The following is a 26,535-nucleotide window of genomic DNA, read 5'->3' on the forward strand; positions in this document are numbered from 1 at the left end:
GCACTCTAGACAAACCCTTCGGTTTGAATAATAGCACGCCGTCAAACGCCACATAGTTCTTTGTACACTTGAATGAACCTGACAACGCTCAGAAAGTAGCAAGGCTTCGGCTGCTCGTAAGAAACGCATCATAATTTCTTTGGGCCGAACTGATAGAAGACGCCTTGCTTGAATAAACAGCCGTCTATTTTCTAACCTTTTTTTAATACATTTGTTGTCACCCATAGTTTTCGATTTGCTTGCCTCGAGGTCGTCATCGTTATGGAGGGCGATTGTGCTGTTGAGCCATCCAAGTTCGAGCTGGATCCCCGTTGTTGGGCCAGGTTGTACCTACGGATTGCAGAACTTGTACAGTTCGCTCGGGAATCTTCGGTTAACAAGTAGCAGACTTTTGTGGTATGTTGCTTTGCAAAAAGCGGGCTAACTCAGCATAAGACGTTACCTTGGCCGTGGTGAGAAAATTAGAGAAAGGTGCCGACCTTTTTCGCCGTTTTTCAAATGCTACCAATAAGCGTACTCGATTATTAAACCCAGCGCATATAGCAGGGACCACTTGGCCTTACGAACTCGCTGAATGGTTCATTTGCCGCTTTGTGGCGACAGAGGAACAGCTTAGGCGAGCCAACCTCCGTCATAAGAAAACATTTGTAGAGATTTACTCCAGAGCTTTCGTGCGTGTCCCTTGAATCAGTACTGAAATCAAACCAGGCTGCTTCTCGCAAATGTCTACGTGTCCGCCTCACGACGTGGTCCGGTGGTCATTTCTGTCCCTCCGAGAGCCGCTTGTACTTCTCAGCCCATAGTAATCCCAAAACCATTGGGACCGACCCACAATCAGCAAGATATTCGAGCAACTCTTTTGCACTCTTGGCCATATGACCATGCATCGAAAATAAAGCAGACAGGCGTAGCTTTCGTAGTAGCTAAGAGGAACGAGCATTTCATAGCTACCCCTTATCTAAACGTAGACGTATATTTATTAATATATATAGATATAATAAGCATTTAATATACAGAGTACAACTCAGCTTGGTAGAAATGCATATATACGTCGAGTTAAATCTAGGTACACTATTTTCGCGCTCGTTTTACCTTAGGCCATTTTTGCCAATATGTCACAAATGGCTACTTTTAGAGAAAAATGTTAACGGCTTTATTGCTACAGCGCATCAAGATTTAAGGACGAAAAGCATTTTTCGTCAGTTTTGTTAAAAAACTAACTTAATTGTACTGGCTTATAAATGGGCCATCTAACCTCGCCCTATGGACCTACGACATAAGTATCCCCAATAAATATGTTTTAATTTTTATTAGTCCATTCAGGGCACATAATATCATTGGTGAGTATACGAATACGACTTTCTTTCTTTCTTTCTCGTGGCACCGGTTATTTTCAACGACAGCGTCAGGCAAATATATGCGTAGGATAATGCGTTCAAATAAAAAAACAAATTCTTATTTCCAATACTGTGTCTGACCACAAACAGATCACTAAACAGATTTGTTTGAATGTACTAGAAACCTTATTCTTGCCGGTCATGTTCATCCGACATAACTACTATTCACTGCGGTTATACCCCCTATTAAGAATTTGAGCCACTAACCAGGTAACTTTTCAATACTTTTCTTTAACCCAGAAATAAGCTTTGAGAAATAACCGTGCGATGCGCATTTGTAGCTTGGAACTTGTTAAAGCGTCGCTCATCTATAAAAAAGTTCCAACAGAATTATATTCTAGACTGATAGCAAGCTAAAAGCTCGCAAAAACGCAAGCACATAAAGTACATAAACATATTTTGTTAAAAAATTCAAAAGCTGCAAAGAACGTGAAGGACCGTTCTGTTTTGAGTTTTACGTATCTTGACTACGGTGTCGCCATTAAGCATTGTATCACACGGTTAAGAGTCAGCATGAATCAAAGTCTGTCCGGGTTCGTACCTAAACCACTATGTGTCCCTAAGATTAGCACGCAAATACGCTACCCACTAAGCTATCACTGGGACATCTGGACAACCCAATTAGCAATTAGTGTTCTTCTTTTTAAACAGCTGTAAAATCCTGTTGCGAAAGCCTAGGTCTATGAAATATGACTTTTTGAGCCTTTCGATCTTTTGGTTTGCCATATTTAAGTCTCTTTAAGGTTTATTAAGGGCCGCATGAAAGCGAGCAAGAATTCGAGCAAAAAATTGAAGTACTCAGTTTTGCTGGGGATCCGTCCAACACGAAAAAACTCGCTTCTGTTCGATTTCTAAAAATGACGCACCGTGACGTTGTTCACTACGACGAGTTCATTCTTTTGTGCTAAAAGGAACTCGGCTTTTACCTAGAACTAGGATCAGCGGGTAAATTCACGTCCATTATGGCAAACATTATGTTGCCGAAGCTTCGTCCGATTTGAGCATGACTCCTTAGTAGCTCGTTTGCGTCAAGTTTTTCTCTCGTATTTATTTTCTCTCAATCGTATTTTATTGGCATTGTTTTGTGTTCTTTAACTGTAGGGTCTTTGCACTGTTTATGACGATTGTTCCGGTCCAACAGTGATAGACTTATAACAGCTTTTACATATAGCTATTGAACCGGCGTTATTTGGTATTACAGTTGTTAATTGATGCATATGACTAAGATATCGTCGTGTTTTCCGTCACCCTACTCTTTTTAGATTTTGATAACGAACTGGACGATCTTCTTAAACACGCCATTGAAGAAGATAGAAGCAAGACAGCATCAAAGCGATCTCAGCCGGCTGAAGTGATCACAACCTCTGCGTCGCCAAGCACAACTTCGTTTAAACAAAAGCCGATTATTTCTCTGTTTGACGATGATAAACCAGTATCAAAAAGGTGCAATGGTTTTTATGAGCTAGGTGATGTTGTCACAAATCAATTACCTCTCTGGAATTGTTTGTTGAATTATGTTCGAACTCAGTCGGCCTGTAGAAGTCGATTGCGATCTACTTATTATTTACTATACAGGGATATTATTTACTTTACAGGGATTCTGGAATAGAACCGAACCCAGCAACTGTTTCAAGAGCGGCTAATAGTGGCAATAGCTTCTTAGATGCTCTCTTTGGGAGTGGAGCTTCTTCCAGACTGAAAGCAAGGCACCCAGCTACGTCGCAGGGCGTTCCAGTACAGAAAAGACGACCCAGTGTGAAATCTACAGAACAGAGAACTGAGAGTGAGTAAAGCATCATACTTTGTCCAATTTTCTTATCAGATAAACTAGTTTATATTAAATGAGCACAAAACATCACATCAACAGACACACACTGCGCTGAGTCACGCAGCTGCACTCTAGATCCCTACGATGAAGTGGACCACTGCCAGTACAAATAAAGCATTCGGTTTTCATTAACTTCAGCCTATATAATATCGTGTTTGCATTTAAGAAGTCCAACTTGTTTACAAGTTAACCGACGTATAATAAAATTAAAAAAATGCACAACTGATTTACGCGCTTCGACTTTTTGAAATGCGATCGGTGGAAGAAGTACGCCTAATCTTCGTTCGGCATGTACCTCAAGAACACATTTAAAAGCAGTATTCCCTTATCAGAACATAATGATTTGAAACATGTACCAGCTCCTGTTACAGATAGCCTAGCCATTTGTAGGGTAACCAATATTTGGGCGTTTTATCAGTTAAATGTTATTTTCTGTGCTACTCAAATTGTTCTTCTAACGAATTGTATTTGTAGGAGACTTCCTCGCGGTGTTCCTGCAAAAAAAAAAAAACCTAAGCTTTGTCAAGTAACAGTATACCTGATAATGTTTGCATTTTCACGATACTTAAGCGCGTTGACGTCTTGGGTAGGGTTCACTACAAGACAATCAGAATTGGGATTAGTTTTTAAGTGTGAGGTTACTATAGTAGGTGGCAATTTGAAGTTTCTCACCGAACGTGATTATACACCTAATAAAATTACTACCCCATAAGAATGTTTTGTGCATTAGAAAAGTTAAGTAGTTCCTATACATAGGCCGTAATCGTGTAGAAAGCGGAAATTCAAGTGTGGTTCAAAGCTTTCACCGTAATGCAATTTTAGCACTCCTAATACTAACGATACAACTACGCGTACAGTACGACATTTATTGCTACACCTCTTTTCTGGTTTTAAATAGAGGGGAATTTTGAATTCTATATAGCTACATTATTATGCAACTTCTTAAATGGACTTCACTTTTGTTTGATTTGGAGTTTTAACTGATTGTAGCCTTGACCTTATTTTAATATAAGCCGCAGATTCTACACTAAATTCATCAGAAGCTGAAGGAAATGCAGTCGACCCGTTGGATGCCATTCTTTTTCGAATGAAGGCTAGAAAAGCGACGTTTGAGCCGAAGGTATACGCTCCTTTTACAAAACAGCTTACAACATCCGAGGCAACGAAACCTGCAACCTCTCCCTCACATAAGGTAATTTATAGGCAGTTATGCCTTTATATTTCATGCAGGTTGGCAATAGTAGAGCTCCGGTGCAACTTTTCTAGATGAGATAACCGATTTTAGAACCGTAAATACTACTGCGCCGACTTCTCGAGCCGGAGCAGCGAAGTTCAAAAAGTTCGGAATACAGTGTTTTTTATAATTGTGCAGCGGTATTATGGTGGTCTATTAAAGACACCAGAGCTAGTCTAGGGCCCAGTCGTTTGAAGTAGTACTTACTGGCTAGTACCGGATGTGAAACTGAAAATCTTTATTTAAACGCAGCGATAACAGCTGTGCACGCAATTTCCGGCAATCTGTAACAATGGCTAATTTTTTCGCTCATCGTAAGTTCAACGACGCTTATTGTAGGCTCAGTTCAGGATTGAGAGGTGTTAATATTCGCTCTACAAAATCTGTTTTTGTTTTAATTAAGAAAATAGATGAAATTGTTTTTCAAATAACGTCACATAAATAATTTTTAAATTGTGCTTTACGTTTTCAAATGAGGTAAAAATTCTCAGTATTTTTCGAGGTTTTCACTTGAATGTTAAGAAGAAAGTGAACCAGCACAATGGTTCTAAGAAATTGCTTAACTTCAACGTAACAGGCAGCTAAACATAGCTTGAATAACCGAAATGCGTGCTAATTTCCTCAATGTAACGATGAAAATTGTAATGATGATGATTACTATTGTTACAGGATATTATTAATATTGAGATGCCTAGATAGATTTGTAAGAAGGAAGACTGACAAGAGACTTCACTGTTTCCCGAATTCGCTTACAGCACATATCAACAGATTCGGAAGACTCCGACGAGTTGTCAGAAGGGGGCAATTGTCCATCAGCTACACCGATACCATCTGCCGAAAAAGACAAACAAAAAGAATCTAAACAGCCAGTGGCAAGGTAGCTTAACTACGATAGTCTCCGTGGTAGCCTAGTAGGTAACGTACTTGCCTGCAAATCTTGGGGACATGTTGTGGTCTAGCTTCTAACCTGGTCATAGACACACGGTTCGTTTCATGCTGCGAGCCAGCCGTCTGGCCATATCGGCCGTAAAACACGAAACATATAGAAATTAATCACGATCCGCTAGTTTATTATTGTCGAATCAATCGCAGGGTTAGGTTTATATTATAATAATATGTAACCCCTGTGTTGTATCTTTCCTGAATCGAAGAGGGTTTAGCCGGGGCGAAGGAGATACTGTTCGTATTTTTAAATACTACATAACACGCGCTCTAACAGTTAAAATAGACTCTATTCTGTGAATAATTAAACGGATTAACAAATTTCTCGATGACGGAAAAAACGTTCTTTTGAAAATTTTGTTCCTTTTAACTACTAATTTCATTTACACTTCCTTTTGGCAATAAAGCACACGCAATAATAGAGCTTGTGAGAGACCGCAATAATGGTGTAGGATGAATAGATAGAACATTATTTTCCTTGCCTTTATAGTTTCCACCTATCCAAATTTGTTTTATGAATTAATTATTACCTCCAAGTGTGCACTACTTTCAATATTTTAACTACCTATTACTAAGTGTTAGCTGTTACTGGGCTAGATTATCGAAACGAGGTTTAAATACTCGATCTGGTTTTAATATGCTATTTATGAGCAGCCCGCCGCAGGAAAGACCCTTAGTACCAGCTGCTTCCGTAAGGGAGCGTTCTACGATTCCCAAGAGCTCCCTACTTGACGTAGACAGTCTTGCGGAAATAGATATAAAAAAAGTGTCTGTAGCAGATCTCCAGATGGCAGCGTCAACTGACGATGTTGACGATAGAAGTCGGACGTACTCGTCGAAGGTGAGCATACGTGCAAAAAAGGCTAATCGTTGATGCTAAATCTCGAGGACTCATTGCTTTCAGACACAGACGTTCACAGTATAATTACTAGATTATAATTAATCATTTTGTTACCAGCCACGTGTCTTGAAACAATTAAACTCACATACTGATTATATGAAATCAAGCCTCTAAAGGTTAACTGACAAACGTTTATTAAGAAACAATGTATATTTTATTGATTTTTGCTCTAAACTTCATCCTTACAGGAGCAGGATACTTATGCTAATGGCAATTTAAACTTAGCCATAACAAGGTCAACAGAAGCCCGACATACTCGCACTGATGTGGATGATTTAATTAAACAGTATGAATTGGAGGTATGTTGTAATGCAGTCATGATATGAAAATACGATAAAGTATTTGAGGAAGATTATACAGAACTACACTTACGTAGCTATCACAAATGAAGATATTAGCGTTAGGCCAAAACGTTACGTATAACGACCAATTTATGTATTACGTCTCGCTAGGAATGTTTAGGTTCTGCGTTGAAGAACTTGTTCAGAGCGATTTTAAGATCCTCTTCATTGTTAATTAGTGATGTAAAAAGCTGGTAATTCCTCAGAGAAAGGTATGACGGATACAGAGGGTGCAAAAGAATCTTTTTCTAAAACTCTCCTAGAATGGTTTTTGCAAACTTTTGCGTCGTGCAGCCTGGCATTGTTGTGGAGGAAGATAACTTTGCCGTGCGTAGCAGCATTTTTCAATTCAAATAGCTATGTTCACTTGACACAGCTAGCCATATACGGATCATTCTTGACTATTATATCGTTGTCAAACATTTTTCACTACATAAGACTTCAAGTTCCACTGAACGCAAATCATCGTTTTCCTTGATACGGCTTAACTGTGGACTTAAACATTTCTCTAGAAGCTGAAGGCTGCGATTCTCTGCTTTACCTCAACGTGGACACATCGCGCTTCGCGACACAATTCTGTGCAGAAGCCTGTTATTGCAACTGCGCGTTTTTCAGTACGAGACGAGATCTTGATAGTCGATGGGAAGCCGTTTCTCTTTATGATGTTGACTCAGTTATAAGGCACCTAGGCTCCTCATTTTAAAGTCAATTCCCTGGATTTAAGATACTTGACAATAGTCATATGGCTCCACTTCATCTCCTCGCCCTATTCACGAATTGTTTGTCAGCCCTCTTCCTTGCTCAAAAGTGCCAATTTGAGATGGTAGAATGGGAAAATGCCATTATTTAGTTTCGCAAAATACTTTTCAGCCATCCTTTCAGTTACTAAGTCACACATATTCTGTCTTGTTTGACCTGATCAAAAAATGCAACATATCGAAACTACATATTTGTACCCTGGAAACTACATTTTTGGAGCCTGAACACCACATAAAATTTCGTTCAACAAAAGTTTCCACGGACTTAAAGATTACGAAGGGGGCATGTTCGAATTGTGTGTGTGTTAAAGCAAACAAACAATGAAGTACTAAAAACGAATTGAAAGTATTTGTGTTTTAACAAAATAACAGTCAGTCTTAGTACTAGCATTGATTTTACAAATCCGAGTAACATATTGCAGTTATATGTCAGAATGTCAATCTACAAATTCAGACAAGGAATGGTCAACCGTTGGACAGGGTCATCCAACCTAATTCCTCGGATGTTGCTTTCAGATTGAAAAACTCAAAGATGAACTTGAAAAGAAGGAATCAATGCTGGAACAAAAGGACAATGAACGTAGCGAAGCTCAAGAATCGAAAATTTCCGAATGGCAAAGCAAAATCGAGGAGAAATTGCAAAATATTCGACAGGCTCAAGATCTATTTTTCGAATCTGTTAGGAACGAGTTTTCTCAGATCCAGAAGAAAAAGTGTCAAGATAGAGAGGAACGACGTCTACAAGAAGAAAAGCGATTGGCCAAGGAAGAGCAAGATCGCATAAAAGAAGCTCAAAGGAGGGAAGACTTTGAAGCTGAGCTTAAAACCCGCTACGAAGCAATGGTGGACAGAATTAATCGGGTCAATGGGTGTGATATACTTGTACCTCATGGAAATCTGTTATTATGAATGTTTTTGTTTGGGAGTATCGCTGAACCGGAAACAAAGCGGCTCATGAGCATTCTCAAAAATCGTCTTCTAATAGACGTATCCCTTTCAACTTCGTCTAGATGAAAGAGGCAAAGTGAAAAACTTGCATTTAACACGACTTTTCCTTCTAGTGGAAAAAATCTGACAATGGTTTAGTGGAAATTTCCTTCAAACTTTTTAATCAGCTTGCGGTGCTTTACAAAACTGTGATATTACGATATGTTTGATGACCATATTCATTGTCAGTTTTTCTTTGTTTCTCGCTTTTTCTCCACAAACAACTCAAATCCATCAATAATTTGCTATTAACGCTCTTCGAAGGATATCACCATAACAATCTAATGTTCCTTTCATCAACGAACTAAAACTATGTGCACGTCCACCTTTCTGCTACACGCTTACTGCAAGTGTAATGCGATTTTAACTAGCAGGCCTTGCCGTTTTACAATCAAGGGAAGATTGCATTATGTTCAAATGCTGCACGTTTCAGATTGGTTGTGCAGAAGATGCGTACCGAACACGAACAGGAACTCATGCTAGTGGAGCGTACTAAACAGCAAGAAATAGACCAGGTACGATATAAGCTTATTGCATTCTAATTCCTTTTAATTGTTGATCAATTTTTTTAACTAAATTATGTTAACGTACGTATCCTTATGAGAATGGTCTATCCAAGCATTCGCTTACTGTTAAGAGGAATCAAACAGCCTATCAAGCATCTATCTATGCTCCGTACTATATTGTACAATGCATTTTAGTCGTTGGTGACTTTTTTAGTTATTTTATTCGAGCTTCCTTTTAATACAGCTGTCGCTGGATTGTTTCCGTATTGAGGATAACGATGACGGTGCTTGCTTACAACAGGTAATGAAGGCATTCGACCAGGGTCGCGCCCTTAGGGATATAACGACACGAATTCAGTCTATCGGTAGGTCAATGTTATTAACGGACATACTGTTGCGTACGTTCATTCGCGGATTATGACTAATTAAACACTGAAAACTAGCTCATGTGTAAATACCTGTTTTAAAGTTCCTTAGTTTACTAAGGTAAAAGAGAATTGTAAAAGCTTCTGGGATCGTTGCGTCATATTTTGGTCCTGTAAAAAAATCATATATGTTAAAAGACCATTTCAATTAGTTCGCTAAAGCTTCTCATTTAATACGACTATAACATGTGACGAAGATCTAAACAGAATGATAAGACGGAAACCTTGTCCTTTGAGCGCCACAGAAATTCCGGAAGCACGTAAAAGCCAGCCTCTTATTCTACTTGATTTAAAATGGTGTTTGTAGCTCTCTAACCTAGTCTCCTATAACATCTTTCTACATTTTATGTTAAGAATAGCAATGTACAAAAACAATTTTTCGAGGAACCTGTAGAGAGTTATCTTAGAATGCACCTACAATAACACAGAAGAGGCGTATCGGTAGACTCCACCAGCACTGAATATTCCTTAATCAATTATACTGTCCGAAAGAAAATTATCACTTTTATCAAACCTGAGAGCAAACATCATGAGGCGAACAGCCGATTGTTCTCTAGTCAACAAGTAGGTCGTTGCGCTGCCACATCACAGTTGTAAAAAAGACAGTGCCTTTATTGCTCCTTATTTTTTTGCAGATAGTATGATAAGTTATATGGTTAGAGTTTCTCTGAGCCCGTTTATTTGCAACGTCTCATATCGAATATTTGATCTATGTAGGCACGTAATCTAGCAGTGATTTCCCTTTACCTTCCAATGAGAGACTACTTTAGGTTTCTCTCAGAAGTGCCTGACGCCGGAACGACTAAATTGTTTTGTGATCTCAACTGTAGTTCATCTTCCATTTCGATTTCCTGCACCTCATCTCTCCTCAGTGTGGCAACAATTGTGACTAGTATGATTTTCTGAAAAGGTCCCTGAAAGGATTTCTCGAAAGTAACTTTGGCCTCGCCCGCATCCGCAATGCCGCCTTAGCAATACCAACATTATTTTTTAAGTTAATCTGAAAATAAGTATACCGTTTTAGTTTATCTTATTAAAATTTTAACAGTGATCAATATAGTACACTAACACCGATGCGCATGCTCGTCACTATTCGATTTAAATAAATTCTACCAAAAAGTCATCAGCAATACATTTATAAAGTGGAAAGTTCTTGATATCGTGTATAACCGAACTATTTCTTGGAAACGAAAAGCGAGTTTATGTCTCATAATTTGATATCAGTACATTCGTCTGCGTCTTCAGTCGCCGTTATGGAAGGTCTTCAGCACTCACTGATGTCGGACTTCTGCGAAAAACTCGAACGCCGTTTGCAACTAATGGAGAAACGGCTAGCCGGAGCTACGACAATTGATGACCTAATACAGCACTTTCGTACTATTGCAGAGAATGTTTCGGAGGTAAGATATCAAACACTCAGAGCACATTTGTGCTCAATATGAATTAAAAAGTTGAAAACAATTCCGGCGCGCACGCTATATTTACAAAACAATAATTGTATCTAGTTTAGTAGTTGCTAAGAGACGGGCGGTATTTTAGGTATCACACACTCTTAAAATTTATCCTCAGTTTTGAGTTGATTAGTGCTTACCCCCTACTAGTGTCTAAAAAAACGGTATAGAACCGCAGCGGCAGGAAAAGTAAACATATATATACATAAACAAGTGCTTGTCGATAATTTTGGTGGATTTGAATTATGACATGCACCTAATTAACTTTACTGGCTGCAAACCTGATAGCCTGGAGTAGGCCTCCCAATAGTTACTTTGCTCTTCAGGTCGATGACTCCTCTGCAAAACAATGCTATTCATGATGATGCTCATTTTTAAATTATTATTACTGTTTTTCTTCTTATTACTATTTTATCTACTGAACGAAGATTATGAGACGAAATGTTTACTTGTCGTCGTGACAACAAAGGCTAGGATAAAGCCAGTACAATCATTGGCTGTACTAGGCTTTGCCTAAATTAGAGCACTTATGCTTAGATATAGTTAAGGTTAGGAACACGGTGTGATCTAGGTTCGAATCCACGGTTCGTTTCGTATTGGTAGCCAGCCGTCTGACAGAAAGCTTAACAGCGGTGCCGGACATAAAACTCGAAACATAAAAGGATATTTTTAAGGTGTCTTGTTGTGCATTGGGGGGACAGCACCTCGATAGTAGTATTTATAATAATGTCCCATACACGTCTCTTAACACTGTAAATTCATCATAAAAGCAGTTTTTAAATATAGCATTACCTACATTATAGTCGACGCTACGAAGATATGGTACTATGATTGTAACTTTCCAGTACCACATGATAAGTGTGCTGAATGTGTCCATATAGGCCAACGATGGGACTCGTGCGGAACTCGCTCGCCTACGTAAAGAACTTCGTTCCTTCACCGATGAACAAGAAGATTTCCGACATCTGCTCCTGCGAGAGCACCGGTCCTTCGCTACGCAAGTTATTGCTGACAAGACAAGCACTCAGACTGTTCAACAAGTTAATACAACAAATTAATAGGATAACATGCTTTAAATCAATAATAGACTGGCTCAAACAAACGTTTCGAACGAAACCAATTGCGAGATACTATGTTATGCTGGCACTTAGCATTCAAATGTATATATACACTTATATATATATATATATATATATGACTAGTACATTAACATTGGTTACCTATCTAGCTTAAATTCAACTAATTGATAATTTGCTTCAACTAATGTTTTTTGTCTATTTTAGGCATTTGCTGCTAAGCAAGAGCAAGTAAAGTCCTTCCTAGCTTCCTGGGAAGGAGAGCTTGAAAGACGTGAGAAACAAGTCCAGGTACTGCACGTTCGAAGGAAAATGTAGTAACGAGGCTGTATATGGAGAGACCTTGAGTCCAAAGTGTGTCTGTTTATGACAATTGTCATAGAACAAAAACAAGAATTTATACACTTAGTGAAGAAACGTATCTGTTATGAATTTCTGCATAGCTGGTGTTTGTTTCGTAAGTCAAACACATAGTTAATAGAGAAAATTCAAATATAAATTGACTTTATTTCCTGAATTAAAAAGAAATATAGAGAACGTTGCTTCACATCGATTGATTGATCCCTGATTTCGATTAACTGACGAATCTTTTTCGCCAATTAGAAAGCTTATTGTTAAACTAATTCAAGTAAGCAAGCAATACTTCTTCAAGTGTCAACATGTTGACATCTTTTAAAATATCGCTGAATATTTGACCATCCAGCCTCAAACTTATCCAATATGCAACATATATGCCTACTATAATGTAAAAATGTTGTAACAGTATTTAAAATGGTTACTTCACGGGCTTGATAGGTCAACGATCTTCTAATTTATGTATATATTTGTCCACATTTGGATCTGCGCTGTCGGATCACGACTTGAAGAGATTTATTCAAATTAGAGGTTGTTTCTTACCTCAGGATTTTATAGATATATATATGCTTTGGGTCTCAAGTTCCTTTTGGTCTCAGCTTTAGAATCGCATCGTTCTCAAAGTACAAACCACACAGTTGCCTTTTCGATACCGGCGTATCGAGTGGACGTTCATCCATCCGCGTGCTACGAAAACCAGTTGATTTTATAGCTGTTTATGGGCCCGCTATAAGGACTAGGAGATGACTTTATGCTTTAGTTATGTTGATAACAATAGTGTAATATCCAAATACTAGTCGTGTTTAATTTCGATGTTTATGGTAAGATTTATAAAATGCTATTGAATTTGATTTGCCAGAGCATCGGCGTATTTCGTCACCGGCTGCGTTGTTGCATGCTGACATATAGGAACCTGTATTAGCAGCCCGTGTTTATTACCAACAAAAATATTCTTGACAATGTCTAGACAAAAGGACTTTTACTCCGAAAGAAAACTTTTCCTCTTGCACGTGTTTTATGAAAGGGTCACCAGAACTCAGGATTAGCAGATTTCAGCTAATCGGAAAGTAGCTGGTTTGAAATCTTTAAACAAAGTCTCTTTGTGTATAAAATGAGAGATCCTTATCTATAAAGCAAGTAAGCTTCGCGCATACAATATATGGCTCCGAATAGAACGAGAAGATAAATTTTATTTATCAATTCCGTAAACAAAATTTGGCCAGATAAGAAATTTTTTTTACAGAAAAGTAAGGCTCGGCAAATACATGTTAAAAACCAAAACGTAATTGATGTTAGATTGCATTCAATTTGTTTTTGACGTTAACTATATATATGTACGCACAACATTAATAACAATGTCGGTTTTCTTCTACTTTGTGACTAAACAGAACAATCATGATGAAAGGATCAGACGTTCGCGAAGCTCAAATTCAACTACAGCTGCAGCCATCTCGCAAGCGATCTTTCTTTGGAGGAGCTGCCAACATCAACCTCATTAGTCATGATACTTTCCAGCCTAACTTTACGTCATATCACTATATCAATGTTGACTTAAACTATGCTGAAAGTCACAGTGTTTATGACCATCTTCGCCTTAGCCAGACCGGCACGTTCAACCTACACGATTCATGAAATAGTCCGATAATAAAGTTGCTCAAGTTACTGCTAATAAGTTAAAATTTATGCTATATTGGATCACAACTCTTCTTCAAATAATTATGGAGTGATTGCGATGTGACAAAGTTAGAAGACGTATAATTTTAGCAGTCGGCAGACATTTCATTTTATTACTTGTATGATGTACCTGTGCCCTAGGTGTTATGTCAGTTCAGGGAATAAACTGTATAGCCATAAAAAAAAGATAGATAAAGAATAAATATCTGTGTGAGTTTGTATACTATGCGACTTCATTTTACATATCGTGCTTGTATACCCATGTTTGCGAACCCTAACGCTTAGGTTCTTCGGGCATAGTAAATGCATTACGTGTCTTCACAGTGTAGTTAAAGCTTAACATAAATTTATCTTCTTCTCTACTCAACCCATAAACAAATGATTTACCTTAGGTCGCTTCAATCTACATTTTAATTGGCAGTATATTTTCAAGTAGAAAGCTCGAGTTTTGTCGACAAATAGAATAAGCCTCTTAGATTTACTATAGGGGCATCTCTTATAGGGGTCACGTATTGCTTTTTGTATTACTGAGGTCGATACTAAAGGCGTCCATTTAGCGCGCCGTGAGTACCGGTGTACTTTTTTTTTTTCTATATGATTTTAGGGTATCCCTTTTGCTTCTATATGAATAATTCTTGATATTTAGGTTTGTGTGACATCAGTGACACAAACAAGTTTTGCCCCTTCATATTCTGAGTCTATAGACGGTACCTTAGCGACACGTAGCTGATCCCAATTGTAGCCATCGGCCACTTCAAATATTAATTTTATCGATAGAGACTCAGCTAGCGCGAATAGGAACAGACGGACATGTCAAATTTACGCATCATCCAGCACCGTAAACACTAATCGAAGCTTAAACTCAAACCTATTGAGAAACTGAAGATCTCTAGATTTTTTAAAGATAATTTATTTTTTTGCACTCATATTCTAGGCACTTTAGACAAACATCTAGTAGCGTTCAGATACGGATAACCTTCAATTCGAACTTCAGTCGCTTTGGAAACAATTCCATTTCCAGCTTCATGAGCATGCATGAGTTAAGCTCTTTGGTCCTTAAATGTGATCTTGATAAACTGTTTAAATGAAGATAATTCACACTGGAATGTTCTTCAAATATAAGCGCTATAGGAATGATTAATTCTTGTCAAATATATATCTCCAAATATCAATAAATAAATAATTGGTTTCTTTCCGTAAATAAAACTGCAACTATCTGTCGGTTTTTTTTCTTACGAGAAATCCTTACCTTAATCTTTCTCTTACCGTACAAACAATTTTTTCTTATGTTACTGTCGTCCTGCTAGAGACTTATTTTAGAAAGCTTTCATTTAAAGATGTTCATACTTGAACTTCCCCTGGCCTAAGCCTTAATTTATATTTAGCTTTTGGGAACCGCAGTGAGTAATCATCTCGTTTTCTAAAATAAGGTCCGGCGAGTAATTTTAATTTGACTACGTCGTAGGGATAAATATTTGAGTTTGAAATTTTCATATTTTTAATAACACTGATAACATAGTTGCATGTATATAATTTTCAAATATAACTCATAGAAGTTGATGAATGCAGATATATTTAACAAGGAAAGGCTTTGTAAGCGCGTCAGCACAAAATTGATAAATGCAGTGAAGTATAACTTTTATATCGATAATAATTAGAATAATAACTTTTTTAAATCACTATTGACATGGAAAAGGGTGGGGCCATATGGAACAAGCTGTATGTAATGTCCACGTTGAAAGTAACCGGTGCCACGGAAAGGAAAAGAATTGTACCGCTATATTCGTCAAATATGTTTCTACAATGCGGCCTAAATGAATTCACTGCAATTTTTTATTTTTGGAAAAATATTAGTTAAAGACACTTTTTTCACTGGATCATATAATTCGACCTTTCTATAGTTAAATGGATGCTCCAAAATCCGTTCGCAAAAGGTTACGGTAAATTGATGCGTGAACAATACTCATGTTTTTTTTTTAATATCAAAACGTATTTACATAATAAGCGACAAGTGCGTTAAAAAAGCAATTTTATTAAAAGCGAAGTAGCGATAAACTTCGTGTGGACAAAAACCCGAGATCTCGTAAAAATCCGCGAAATTCTGACTTGATATTTTCTCAGATATAAAACACTCAGAAATAAAATCAATACCAGTGGAGTTCAGAATTGAATACCTTCTGCTTAAGAGAGATGATAATAGCATTGTGCCCATAACTAACGTTACATTGCCCGTTCGTTGATACTCCCCTAGGACAGGGAAATTGTTTATAGCGTAATAAAGCTAAAAAAAAGTGAGCGGGATTAATAAATTTGAAACCATAACTATATATAAAAATGAAACGTTTAATTTGAGTGCGCTGCGAAATACTGGTCTTTAGATGTATGCTGTTTTATGTGAAATAAGAAACAAATCTACCGCTGCCCCGTCTTCAAGTCTTTCTTCTTATCCACATTTAGAGGCCGCCCTTAGCCACCAGCCAAGGCTAGCCATATTTCTAACGAAGCAGACGAACATGTCCTTATTAAAAACATTCCGAAGGAACAAATATGTCGTTTAGCTGTTCTTTCTTTGTCCAATTATGATCTTCAACGATGAACGGAAAGAGGCAATCCTATTGGTGGCTGTAATGTGTCTTCGAGACGCTGTGGCGGCTACTCTAGACGCTCTCTAAAGCGGAATCAACATATTAGTTTACTACTGTTTAGTACTGTTTTTCTCGTTGCCATTCAAACTTTCTTAGACTTGCTCTACTCGCTGAGTGCCCCTTTCTAGTTCCCTTCTAATATACTTGTCATCCCATAACCCAGACGCACGTTCACAGAAGGCACCGCCGACGATCCCTGCTGAGCATAGCCAGTGTGCCACTCATACATGTGACAGGCAGAGTAAGTGCATCAAGCTCCAAAAAGGGCAAGACATGGCTGAGACACACGAGTCAATTGGCGGAGTGTTAGCAGGGAGCAGCAAAGATAATAGCGGTTTCGCCTACGACAGCTGTCCGTGGCAGCATCAGTACAGAAGGGAATGCAAATGGGCAATACTGTTCTTCGTGTATCCATATCTACCTCCTGTTTTCGAGCTCGCTTCTGGCTCTCTCCCCGCATTTCTCCTTCTCTCCATTTTCGTCTCACACAGTTGCTGTATGCGAATGCGTTAAAACTCTGCTATCTTTTACTGAGCACGTCTGGACCAGTATGGCCTCCAGCTGTATCCCAACGCCCACACATCGACATACACATGTACACAGCGCGACACAGGGATCCTGATTCTCGGCCATCCACTCTCTGTTTCTCTTTAGAGTATTTTCTCTCTCTGTCTCTGTGGAAGAATACAACGATAACCGCAACCACTGCGATCTCCCTCCGTTGGCGCCGCTTTCGACTTACTGGGCTGCTTGCTTGTGGGCCGATTCAGGCGAGTTGGTGCCCGTCCGTTTTCGCTGAATCGGAGCCTCCGAACAGCCGAGCCAGCAAAGCACGGGAGCGAGAGGCCGCGGGACGAGAGAGCTCCTAGCGAGACCAGGCCGCTTCAGCTGGCCAAAGAAGAGCGGCGGCTTGCAGCGAACGAAGAAAGCCAGCCTAGCAAGCAAATAGGAGCTAACCAGCCATCCAAGGCGCGCAGGCCGCCAATAGGGGTGATATTGTGCGCATGCTCATTCCAAGTAAGAGACGGCTGGTCAGAGACTCGGCTCCGATAGCAGCATCGATGGTGATGGCTAGCAAAAGCCGCTCACTCAGTAGCAGAGGACTAGCACCGGTAGGCCAGCATTAGTAGTAACGTTACATACGAGACTATTGGCGGTAATACAGTTACGCCTACTATCGCTGGTACTTTGTGCTGGATGTGTCTTTGTGGATTTGAGTGTTTGTCGTTTCTCAATTTTTATTCTGCTTAAAGCAAAGGAATACCATTACTACGACGACGTTTAGTAGAAGAGCACTGCGTGGCTTCCCCATGAGCGCCTCCGTGATCTCAGTACCCTAACTCGTAGCTCTGGAATACAGTTAGTCGGATATTAGAATCTGGAAACTGGCTTCAAGCTCTCACCAGCCTGCTGTACGTCTGTTGGGCCCTCGCGTCCCGTCGATGAAAAGGGAACAAAAAAAAGTTGCTCGGTGAAGTGAAGTGTACGGTCGATGTCGTCTGTGTGTGTATGTTTTTGTCGAAGACACAACAGCCATAGTAATGAATGAATAACAAAACGCATTCTATTTAGCGTTGTGTACGTGCAGTGGATAAACTTAACATTTATAGAAAACAATTGTTTTCTGCCACATCATCGCAGGTAAGCGATCTCTTATTTCCACACAATCAAACGATGCAATTCACTAATATATAAAGCACTCCCAACATGGCAATGCCATATATACACACATGTACGATGTTGTTACTAGGCAAGCATGTCTTTTAAACTAAAGGACGTTTGGTTGTGTTGAAACGGCTGACTTAGACGCTGCATTTTCTTTAGACAAATATGGCCTAGTCGGCTGCATCATCACTGCGAAACCTTGGAGCTAGCCGGTATTACACGGTTCATATCTAGGAAAAAAGAATACACCATGGATGGACATTTTTTTTGCACTGTGCGCGTTGACGACGTTCCCCCTGATTGTTCTGTGTTTCTATGTTTCCTGTTTAAGCTGGAGCTGTACCCTTCGCAGGTTCAATGAGTCATGCAAGCAGAGTTAATATCTTCTTGTTTTAAACGGCCAGCTGATCGAAGCTGCGAAATAGAAATCGGTGGCACTGCGCAGCCCGGAAGCATCGATACGTCATGGAGGTGCGATACTTTCAGTACACCCCTCAAATGCCAGGTACGTCAGAAAATTATTTCCCACAATCCACCATCGTAGTACTTCAGAACTGATACGGCCTCCGATATTTGGCCATAGATATTCAGTCAAAATGGAATATTGAGGACAGTAAAAGGTGACCATATCTTGCGCTCCAATGAAGCTCAACTGGGAGAAAGGTATACCGAATGCAATAAATGTACCAATAATCGATCACTATTCATAAACGAACTTTTGGCTTAGTATGTTCTGTTGAACAATTTTGTCAAAACATAGATAGAAAAGTGTAACGCTAGTTTCTTGGGCTGTGAGATAGGATCCTCAATTGAATTAAAGTAGAATTGCCATCCAATTCCCTAACCATATCTGCTAGTGAGCTTTGTTCCATCCTACACAACAACACAGTATAATGCTCAATGCAAGCTATAGGAAGAATTACTAACCAATCGTTCATGAAACAGTTTTACTTTTCAAAAGAGCTATTTTGAGCATCGTTACATAAATTAGAAGATACTTTGTTAGTTAATAGCGATCGTCAGGAATAAGTGGACAGGCTGTTTTGCGTTTGCCAACAATCCAGGGTCCCTCCTTTCAAGTGTTCTAATTTTGATGTATTAACAGTGAGAGCAACGTGAAGCTGTGTTAAACACAGGTGTGAAAGGAGAACTATACGAAAAACTAAAAACAAATTAACAAAACTAGAAAATATGTTTTTATTTGAAACCAATGTGGACGTCTTTTGTACGACATCAGTTTTCCAATCTAAATCCCATAACCAAGACTGTTAGAGGTAAAAAAAATTATCCCACCTAGGATAAATGTAGTATAAATACAATTTTGAAAGAAACTCATCTATTGATTCCGGTTTTAGTTTAACGAACCTCTAAAATTAATTATCGACACAACTAAAATCAATTTAGCTGTTGTCTAAGATAAAGAGATATTTGTATATTCGTAATTTTTTTTGACTCTATTCGAGTACGGTCTAGTTCGAGGTATGCCTCCACAACTTCTTCCCAGAACGTAAAGGGTATAGCTTCTTTGATTTCTAGGTTGCGTAAAGCTCTCACGTATACTTTGTACTTACGCTTAAGGACAACCACATTATAACGTACATACGATAAATCGAATCGAGCTTGGGCGCATTTCAGTCAGTAGGTCAGAATTTGCTCCGTTATCTACGGAATTTCGACAATTATATTGAAGGTGGCTCACCTCAAAAAGAGTTCATCAGATAGAGTTTGGTGCAAAGTTCACGAATAATATCGTGCAACCTATTTATCACATGTCGTAATATTTAATGGCGACTAGAATTTCAGACATGTCTGATTTCTCAACGACTGGGTGTCGTAAAAATCCAAATCAATATCTAAAATTTCCGCTTCTCAGTTAAATTTAGAACAGTCTTGGTAACTTCCTAAACTAGAAGTCTCGTATTGGCGAATAGGCAATCGTGTTTATTGGTGAGTATTAAGACCTTTCGGGAAAGGAAGCCTAGAGCAAATGCAAGCCATTCAAACTTTTCTCGCGTGAATTACACCCAAATTAAACGGATAATGTATCTAGCTGCTATTTAAATTAATTTAAATTAAATAGTCAAATAACTGTTTTGAGTAAGCGTATCCTTGATTGAGTAAACTGAAAACAAAGTTTTCCAAAGCCAGGCGTTTGAATCACCAGGCAGCAAAGGTCCAATGTGAGTCAGCTCGAGATGGTTTTGAACATGAGGAACTTAATCTCCTCAGTAATCTTCACAAGTATCTGGTGAACTGAAGACAATAACTGCCACGAGTGAGAGCAGCTAGTTAAGGATATGTGCAATAGTAGCGATAACATCTTAAGTAGATTGAAGAAAGGGGTAATGCGATGTGCTGGTTTCCTCTTATTTCAGCAGGTATATTCGTTGTACCTGTACTCGTTATACCATTACATCAAAATATCATGAAGGTCTAACAAGGTTGATGCCAGTACTATCTGTAACTTTTTTTGGAGCATTAAGTGTTAACTGCCTTTCTGCAACTTCAAGTGGGATTCCTGTTGGAACAGCCTATGCTATATGGACAGGGATAAGAGCTGCAGGTACAACAGTATTAGGATAACTTTTTTTTTTTTAAATAAACCAGCTTATTCTTAATTACTAACTTCATAATTTCAATAATAGGACTGAAAATTTTCTAATGCTAATCTTGGCAAGCTTATTACGTTGATTGCACAAATTTTAGGCTCTGTCGTTAGAACGCTACTAAAGGAATGGTTTACCTTTATTGCACTTGGTAGCTTCCAAACCATCGTGGAGACAAGAAGCTAAATTAAATTGTTTGCTTGCGGGGCCTCAGCTGTTTGTCTGAACTGAAGTCGCATGGAACGTTTGATCGCAGACTATCCTATAGAAGATACTAAGGCCTTAAGCACACGTAACGACATGCTGCGGTTATCTCATCTTTGGAAAATTTTGTCCGTAACGTACCGTTAAGGTAGCAGAAATATACGCTTTACTTGCTTTGCTTTAAGCAAACGTTTTTAACGACACCGCGACATTGAAACTGGCGACTCGCTCCTTATAGATAATTCTTTATCCTTGTTCCCGAATGACTTAGTAGATTAGGCTAGCAGGTATTCGTGGTACAAATACTGTGCATACGCGTCACTAGTTGCAACTGTGTCAACCAGAGTAAGAATCGGATCTAGTAGCGATGGTGCGGTGCTCCTATAAATTATATAAAGTAATAAACAACGCGTAAATGATTTACTTTACTGTGAAATAAACATTTTAAGCTAGCGGTCTGTGAAATTAAAGAAACAGCCATAATCCTAAAGCTGATTTACTTAGTTAATGCACGCGCCGACTGATGTTTCTTAACTGGCTCCAAGATGCACTGTTGAGCGGTTTCCTTAATTGGGGCCCATTAGAAACGGGTTCTGAGTTAGCCTTAAGAACACATGTTTCAGTCTAAAAAATATCGGGCGCACGTCCACGTGAAGATATCAAAGCCCAGTTCGATGAAGATAACTATTATAGACAGGAGCTCATTAACGCTAAATAAAAAATAGTGAACTATGATTAGACTAATAAAAATCACGATTGGACCGTCTTAACCTGATTGTCTTAAGGATATAATACCTGTCATTTTACCTAAGGTACTATTAAATGTACCAAGCTTATTTTTACTTTTTCTTCAAAACCCATAATAGATATATTGGGAAAGCTATTCCACGAAATATTCGAGTAACGATATCATTAGTTGTACCCAGTAAAAGTTGTATGAAGCTTCAATGCTGCACAGATGTTGTACCAGAGGTTTTTATTGGTCAAGCTAATGCATGTGGTAGGATTATTGCAGATAATCAAGTCTTGTAAAGAGTAATTCAAGGCTTGCATATGGATTGGTACCCGAACTCTGAGGCTTTAAATTTGAATAAAGCAAAACTCTTAAGGCCAAAGGTATATAGAGATATATTCTCAGAAACACCTGTGAAGTTTAACTAAGGGATAGTGCAAAAGTGGCGTCAAACACAAAATGCTCGCTAGGATTTTTTCCAAACTCTCGACAAGCACCACAATATACGATTTGTCGATTCTATCATACTTAAGCAGATTTACTCTAACAAACATATCGATTAATTTTTCAAATATAGAAATAGGGCAAATACGATTTTGGCATTGCTTTCCTGTTACGTGTGTGACCTCGAAAATTCAGCCAAATGACATAGGCCACATCTCGAGTTATAGGGATATGTGGATAGCGAATGTTTGCCTATGACATTATACTCGTCTAATTTCTTTTTTCACGTTGTACGCGTTTCCGCAAGTACATTATTTTTTGGCTTGAACGTTTGTTTACGTAATATATTGGTTAAAGTCATCTTTTTCCAGAATCAGGAGAAGATATATTCGAGCGCAATTTAAACCCGTTCGGAAAGATCTGCTTGCTATATATATTGTCCTCCAACAATAATAAAAATGTCGCGACATCAATGGATCGGCCAGTCGGGCATATTAACTGACGCTTTTAAGGCGTAATGTAAACCTTTTTAACAACAATGTTAGGTTCTGTTCAGTGATAAATATAATACCGAAAATTTTGATTATACTAGATGTCGCCATCACAAAACTAGAATATAATGTAAGTATATTTTATGTCTGTTAATTTTTTGGCCAAGCCCATTTTTGATAGCAAACCGTGGAAGCCCGTAGCACTTTACAGATCTGCTAAACTTGTTCTGTAACTAAGATGAAAATGAGGAGCAAAAGTTCAGACACCCTTCTTAATTCTAAATAATTCATAACAATATTTATTCAACCAAAAAAACATTATTTTCGACTTTAGCTGGCATTATGTTGATCGTTTTTACTAAAAGTTTGCGTAATTATAACTTCTATCAGCAACTATAAATTTCAGTTAAAATTATTCTGGTAGGTAAATAAACGGTCAAAGGATCCAACTGAAGAATCGTAAAACTGAGTCGTGCAGTTAATTATAAAAGATCCGGGCCTTATTTTTTGAATGAAATCCCACCAACCTAGTTAAAAATATATCTTTTACTGCAAATTTGTGCTTTTTGGTATATTCTAACCTTAAAAGTACCTGTTAAATGCGATAATTAGCCAAGTCATTTATGTCTACGTAATTTTGCTATCTCAAGGCATTGTCCCTAACAGGATATCCAAAGTGAAAAATCCAGAATTCTAAGCAAGTAAGCATCTCTTTTAGCCTATTCAGCACAGACGGGGTATACGTTGGGCTGTTTCTTTGACTATTTGCACCAAAAATCCATCAAACTAAAAATTATTTCCAGCAGGAATCCAAATGAAACGATGAGTACTTTTATTTAGAATTATTTTATGTATTAAGCTTCAATGGTTAACCCTAGGAATATTTAGCCAGAAACTCAAGATAATTTTTTTTTCTGCGATGTGAAATCCCAATAGTGGCATTGGCCTATTCTGAAGATATATTATGCTACTAATAATCATAAGTGGGCTTTAAGGTCAACAAAATTAGCTTCCAAAGATCGCAAGCTTAAATCTGTTTGTTCATTATTTAGCCTCTTCTTGCATTCAAAACAATGTAAAAATTCGTTTGGCCTACAACTTACTTATCTTAAAACGTTCAGCTTAAACAAGCAATTCTTATTGGAAAAACAAGTGCTCTTAAAAACGCTTTCCAGACACTTATGTAGGCTTGAGCCTACTTTAAGAACTCACTTGAATTACAACGACGTTAGTCCATTTTATTTTTTACTTTTATTTTTAAGTAGTTTCTGTCACATTTTGCCAGTTATCGACAACGTTAAAAATCGTATTCACTAAGTAAGAAGTCCATCTCTGCAATCTGGGCTGATTTGTACTGAACTGCTCTGGAAACAGCGGGTAATTTGCAGCTTTGATAACTTAAGCGTCTTTTTGCAACCCAAGCGATCGCCATTACGCCGGGTTGATTACAGTCAAAAATTAACCAACTATGCGATTAAAAGCGGCAGTGACATAAACCAGTGACAATAGCTCTTTGTCTATTGCGGTCCACGTGCAATTCGCAAAAGTAGAAAATGCATATTTTCCTATTCTTTCCTGATTTCTATTTACCCTCATTTTCCTCAAATACTGAGCGAAGTATTTAAATGTGTTCGACGCGAACGGTCACATCGACCATGCGGCCAACGTCTGTGAGGTTTTATTAGATTGCGAAGCTATATTGTTAAATAAACATGTGTTGAAAGAGAAACAAAAGAAGTTTTTTAAACTTCGTACTCGCTGCAATTAACATTGGAGCTGCCTAATCAAGAAAACAGAAAGACAAATGCTTTTCGACACAAAATGCCTGCAAATCTATAAATTAAACTGATTACTCCATAAAACGATTACTTCATTAACAAACGATTGTAAGCCCTCAGCACAGACGTATTTCCTAAAAACATCCTGGTGTATCCTGCGTGTAAGTGATACCTTCTCCAAGCGAGTCAGAGAAGTAAAGCTTCAGTTGCAAGAGATAAACAAAAGGGAAAACGACGAAACGAGTCTAAATCGACACAAATCGTTAAGTATTTTGAGCTAATTAGGTTTTAAAACAAAAATCTAAAACTGGACACTTATTAAAGGCTTGCTATACAAAAATCAAAAAACTCAATTTTTATCAGCGACTTCCGTTTATAGATTTGAGTGTGGTTTTCGTTTTCAACTTCGAGGGAACTTAAAACGAGAATCATCATACTCGAGCCTAACAAAACAAGTGTGTTTTTTTTTCTGCGAAGAAGCGCTCATTAATTTTATGTAAAATTTGATGATGAAAAAGACCGATGGTTCAAAAGAAGCTTTTGAAAACAATTGCGCATAACATCCGAATCAAGACAGTTAAAACTTAAAAAAAAGAGCTTTAAAATATACAATAAATTATGCGATTCGACGAGGACTAACTGGGTTTAAAGGCACGTTTAAGGGTAACCTCTGTGAAACACCCTTTTTCGTGTAAACACATATTTAGGTTATAGGTGCATTTGAAAACAGAAAAGAGAAACACAATAGCTTGTTTTAGAGTGCTGGCAATGCTTCAGGGTTTAACTATTTTTAAGGAAATGCTGCTTAGAAGGTTACTTTCGAAGTCCAAGGGCTAAGCTTCGGTTTAACTTCCATACGTAAATTTTCAAACTTCCCATATATTTTGAACAAATTAAATTGAATAGCTATTTAGGATGTTTTAGAATTTAACAGTCAGTAAACGGGTGTAACTCTATAATGGGCAATAGTAAGATATTTCTTATTCATATAAAAAATCGTTGTTGTTGCCGCCTTGTCAATTGTTTGTAATAGCGAAAATGATGTGAATCTGGAATCAGTGATGGAACCGATTGATGGCTTTTGTCAGCTGTAAGCGGGGCTAAGCAAGTAAAGTTTATAAACTGCTGTATATGTATTAACTTTGGCCTTGAGGCACACTGTATAGATAAGCGGTATCATAGTGGGCTGAACACAGTGCTTATATACCGATAATTATTGTTACACATGCAGGTGTCTGATAGCCACCGAAATTGGTTAAAAATACAATTTTTGTTGAACAAAAAATTTTGTTGATATTTTCTTTTTTTGTTGTGTATCAAACGGCTGTATTCGAGTGTATTCAAAAAAATGTTTACATTTTTTATATTATACGCATTTCCTTCCTTTTCTAAGTCTCGTGTGCAACAAAAACTAATGATTCAACGTTGCACTCTAACCCATTTTTTCTTGTAGTTTATTCTGTCAAAACTGTTTGGGTAATGGAGCATTTTCGTTTTCGTATAAACTAACTAACTGGAGAATTTGATCCAAGTTCGCTTTTGAAAACGTAAAGCATATTAGTTTGTTTCTAACGCATATTTGGTGGCTGTATAAGGCAGCTTTTCTTTGGCATTTACTTCTGATCACGTAATTGTTGTAAAATTATCTAACATATACTAGACCCAGTTTTATCAAATCTTTGAGACATGACATGAAAACATGCCAAAAGCGTTCATTCCTGCTCTGATCCTCAGTTGCAAGTGAATCGTTTTCTAGAAAGTGCGTAGATTTGTATGCCTAAGGTAGCACATGGATACAATGGTTAATCCTTTTTTACTTGATACTATTGCAGTGCTAAACGACGGCCCATCCTGCCCTGACTACACAGACAACACTGGTAAAATACTACAAGGATTCAAATGCCCAACCGTCCCTGGAATAAGAGTGTTCTGTTGTGGACCAACAATAAATCCCAAGTGTTGTAGGGACTTCAGTGATCGAACTTCATCTGAGCACTTGAAGAATATGTGAGTACTCTATCCTTACTCCACTAGGTGCTTTTTATGCTTCATTAAAAACAAAAAAAGATAACTCTGGGCAGAATACTGGAGGGTC

General features: G+C 38.1%; 2 protein-coding genes across 2 annotated transcripts in view; both read left to right on the forward strand.

Moving 5' to 3' along the window:
• The first annotated feature begins 2,962 nt into the window (after positions 1-2,962).
• On the forward strand, positions 2,963-14,095 carry LOC111260161 (uncharacterized). The gene is made up of 12 exons (XM_086968184.1): positions 2,963-3,180; positions 4,239-4,417; positions 5,215-5,336; positions 6,056-6,242; positions 6,491-6,601; positions 7,918-8,270; positions 8,822-8,903; positions 9,139-9,259; positions 10,565-10,719; positions 11,652-11,810; positions 12,054-12,137; positions 13,589-14,095. The coding sequence occupies exons 2-12, from the start codon at positions 4,313-4,315 to the stop codon at positions 13,697-13,699; spliced, it is 1,590 nt and encodes a 529-aa protein (XP_086824310.1). The 5' UTR covers positions 2,963-3,180; positions 4,239-4,312; the 3' UTR covers positions 13,700-14,095.
• A 3,281-nt stretch (positions 14,096-17,376) lies between these two features.
• The window catches only part of LOC111260162 (uncharacterized), a 21,145-nt gene continuing 11,986 nt past the window's right edge, over positions 17,377-26,535 (forward strand). The window contains exons 1-3 of the mRNA XM_022832714.2: positions 17,377-18,160; positions 18,516-18,689; positions 26,273-26,447. Of these exons, the coding sequence (XP_022688449.1) occupies positions 18,650-18,689; positions 26,273-26,447 (215 nt within the window). The 5' untranslated portion in view covers positions 17,377-18,160; positions 18,516-18,649. The remainder of the gene's footprint in view (positions 18,161-18,515; positions 18,690-26,272; positions 26,448-26,535) is intronic.

The sequence above is a fragment of the Varroa jacobsoni genome, unplaced genomic scaffold (genome assembly GCF_002532875.2).
Source record: "Varroa jacobsoni isolate VJ856 unplaced genomic scaffold, vjacob_1.0 scaffold_405, whole genome shotgun sequence".
Lineage (NCBI taxonomy): Eukaryota > Metazoa > Arthropoda > Arachnida > Mesostigmata > Varroidae > Varroa > Varroa jacobsoni.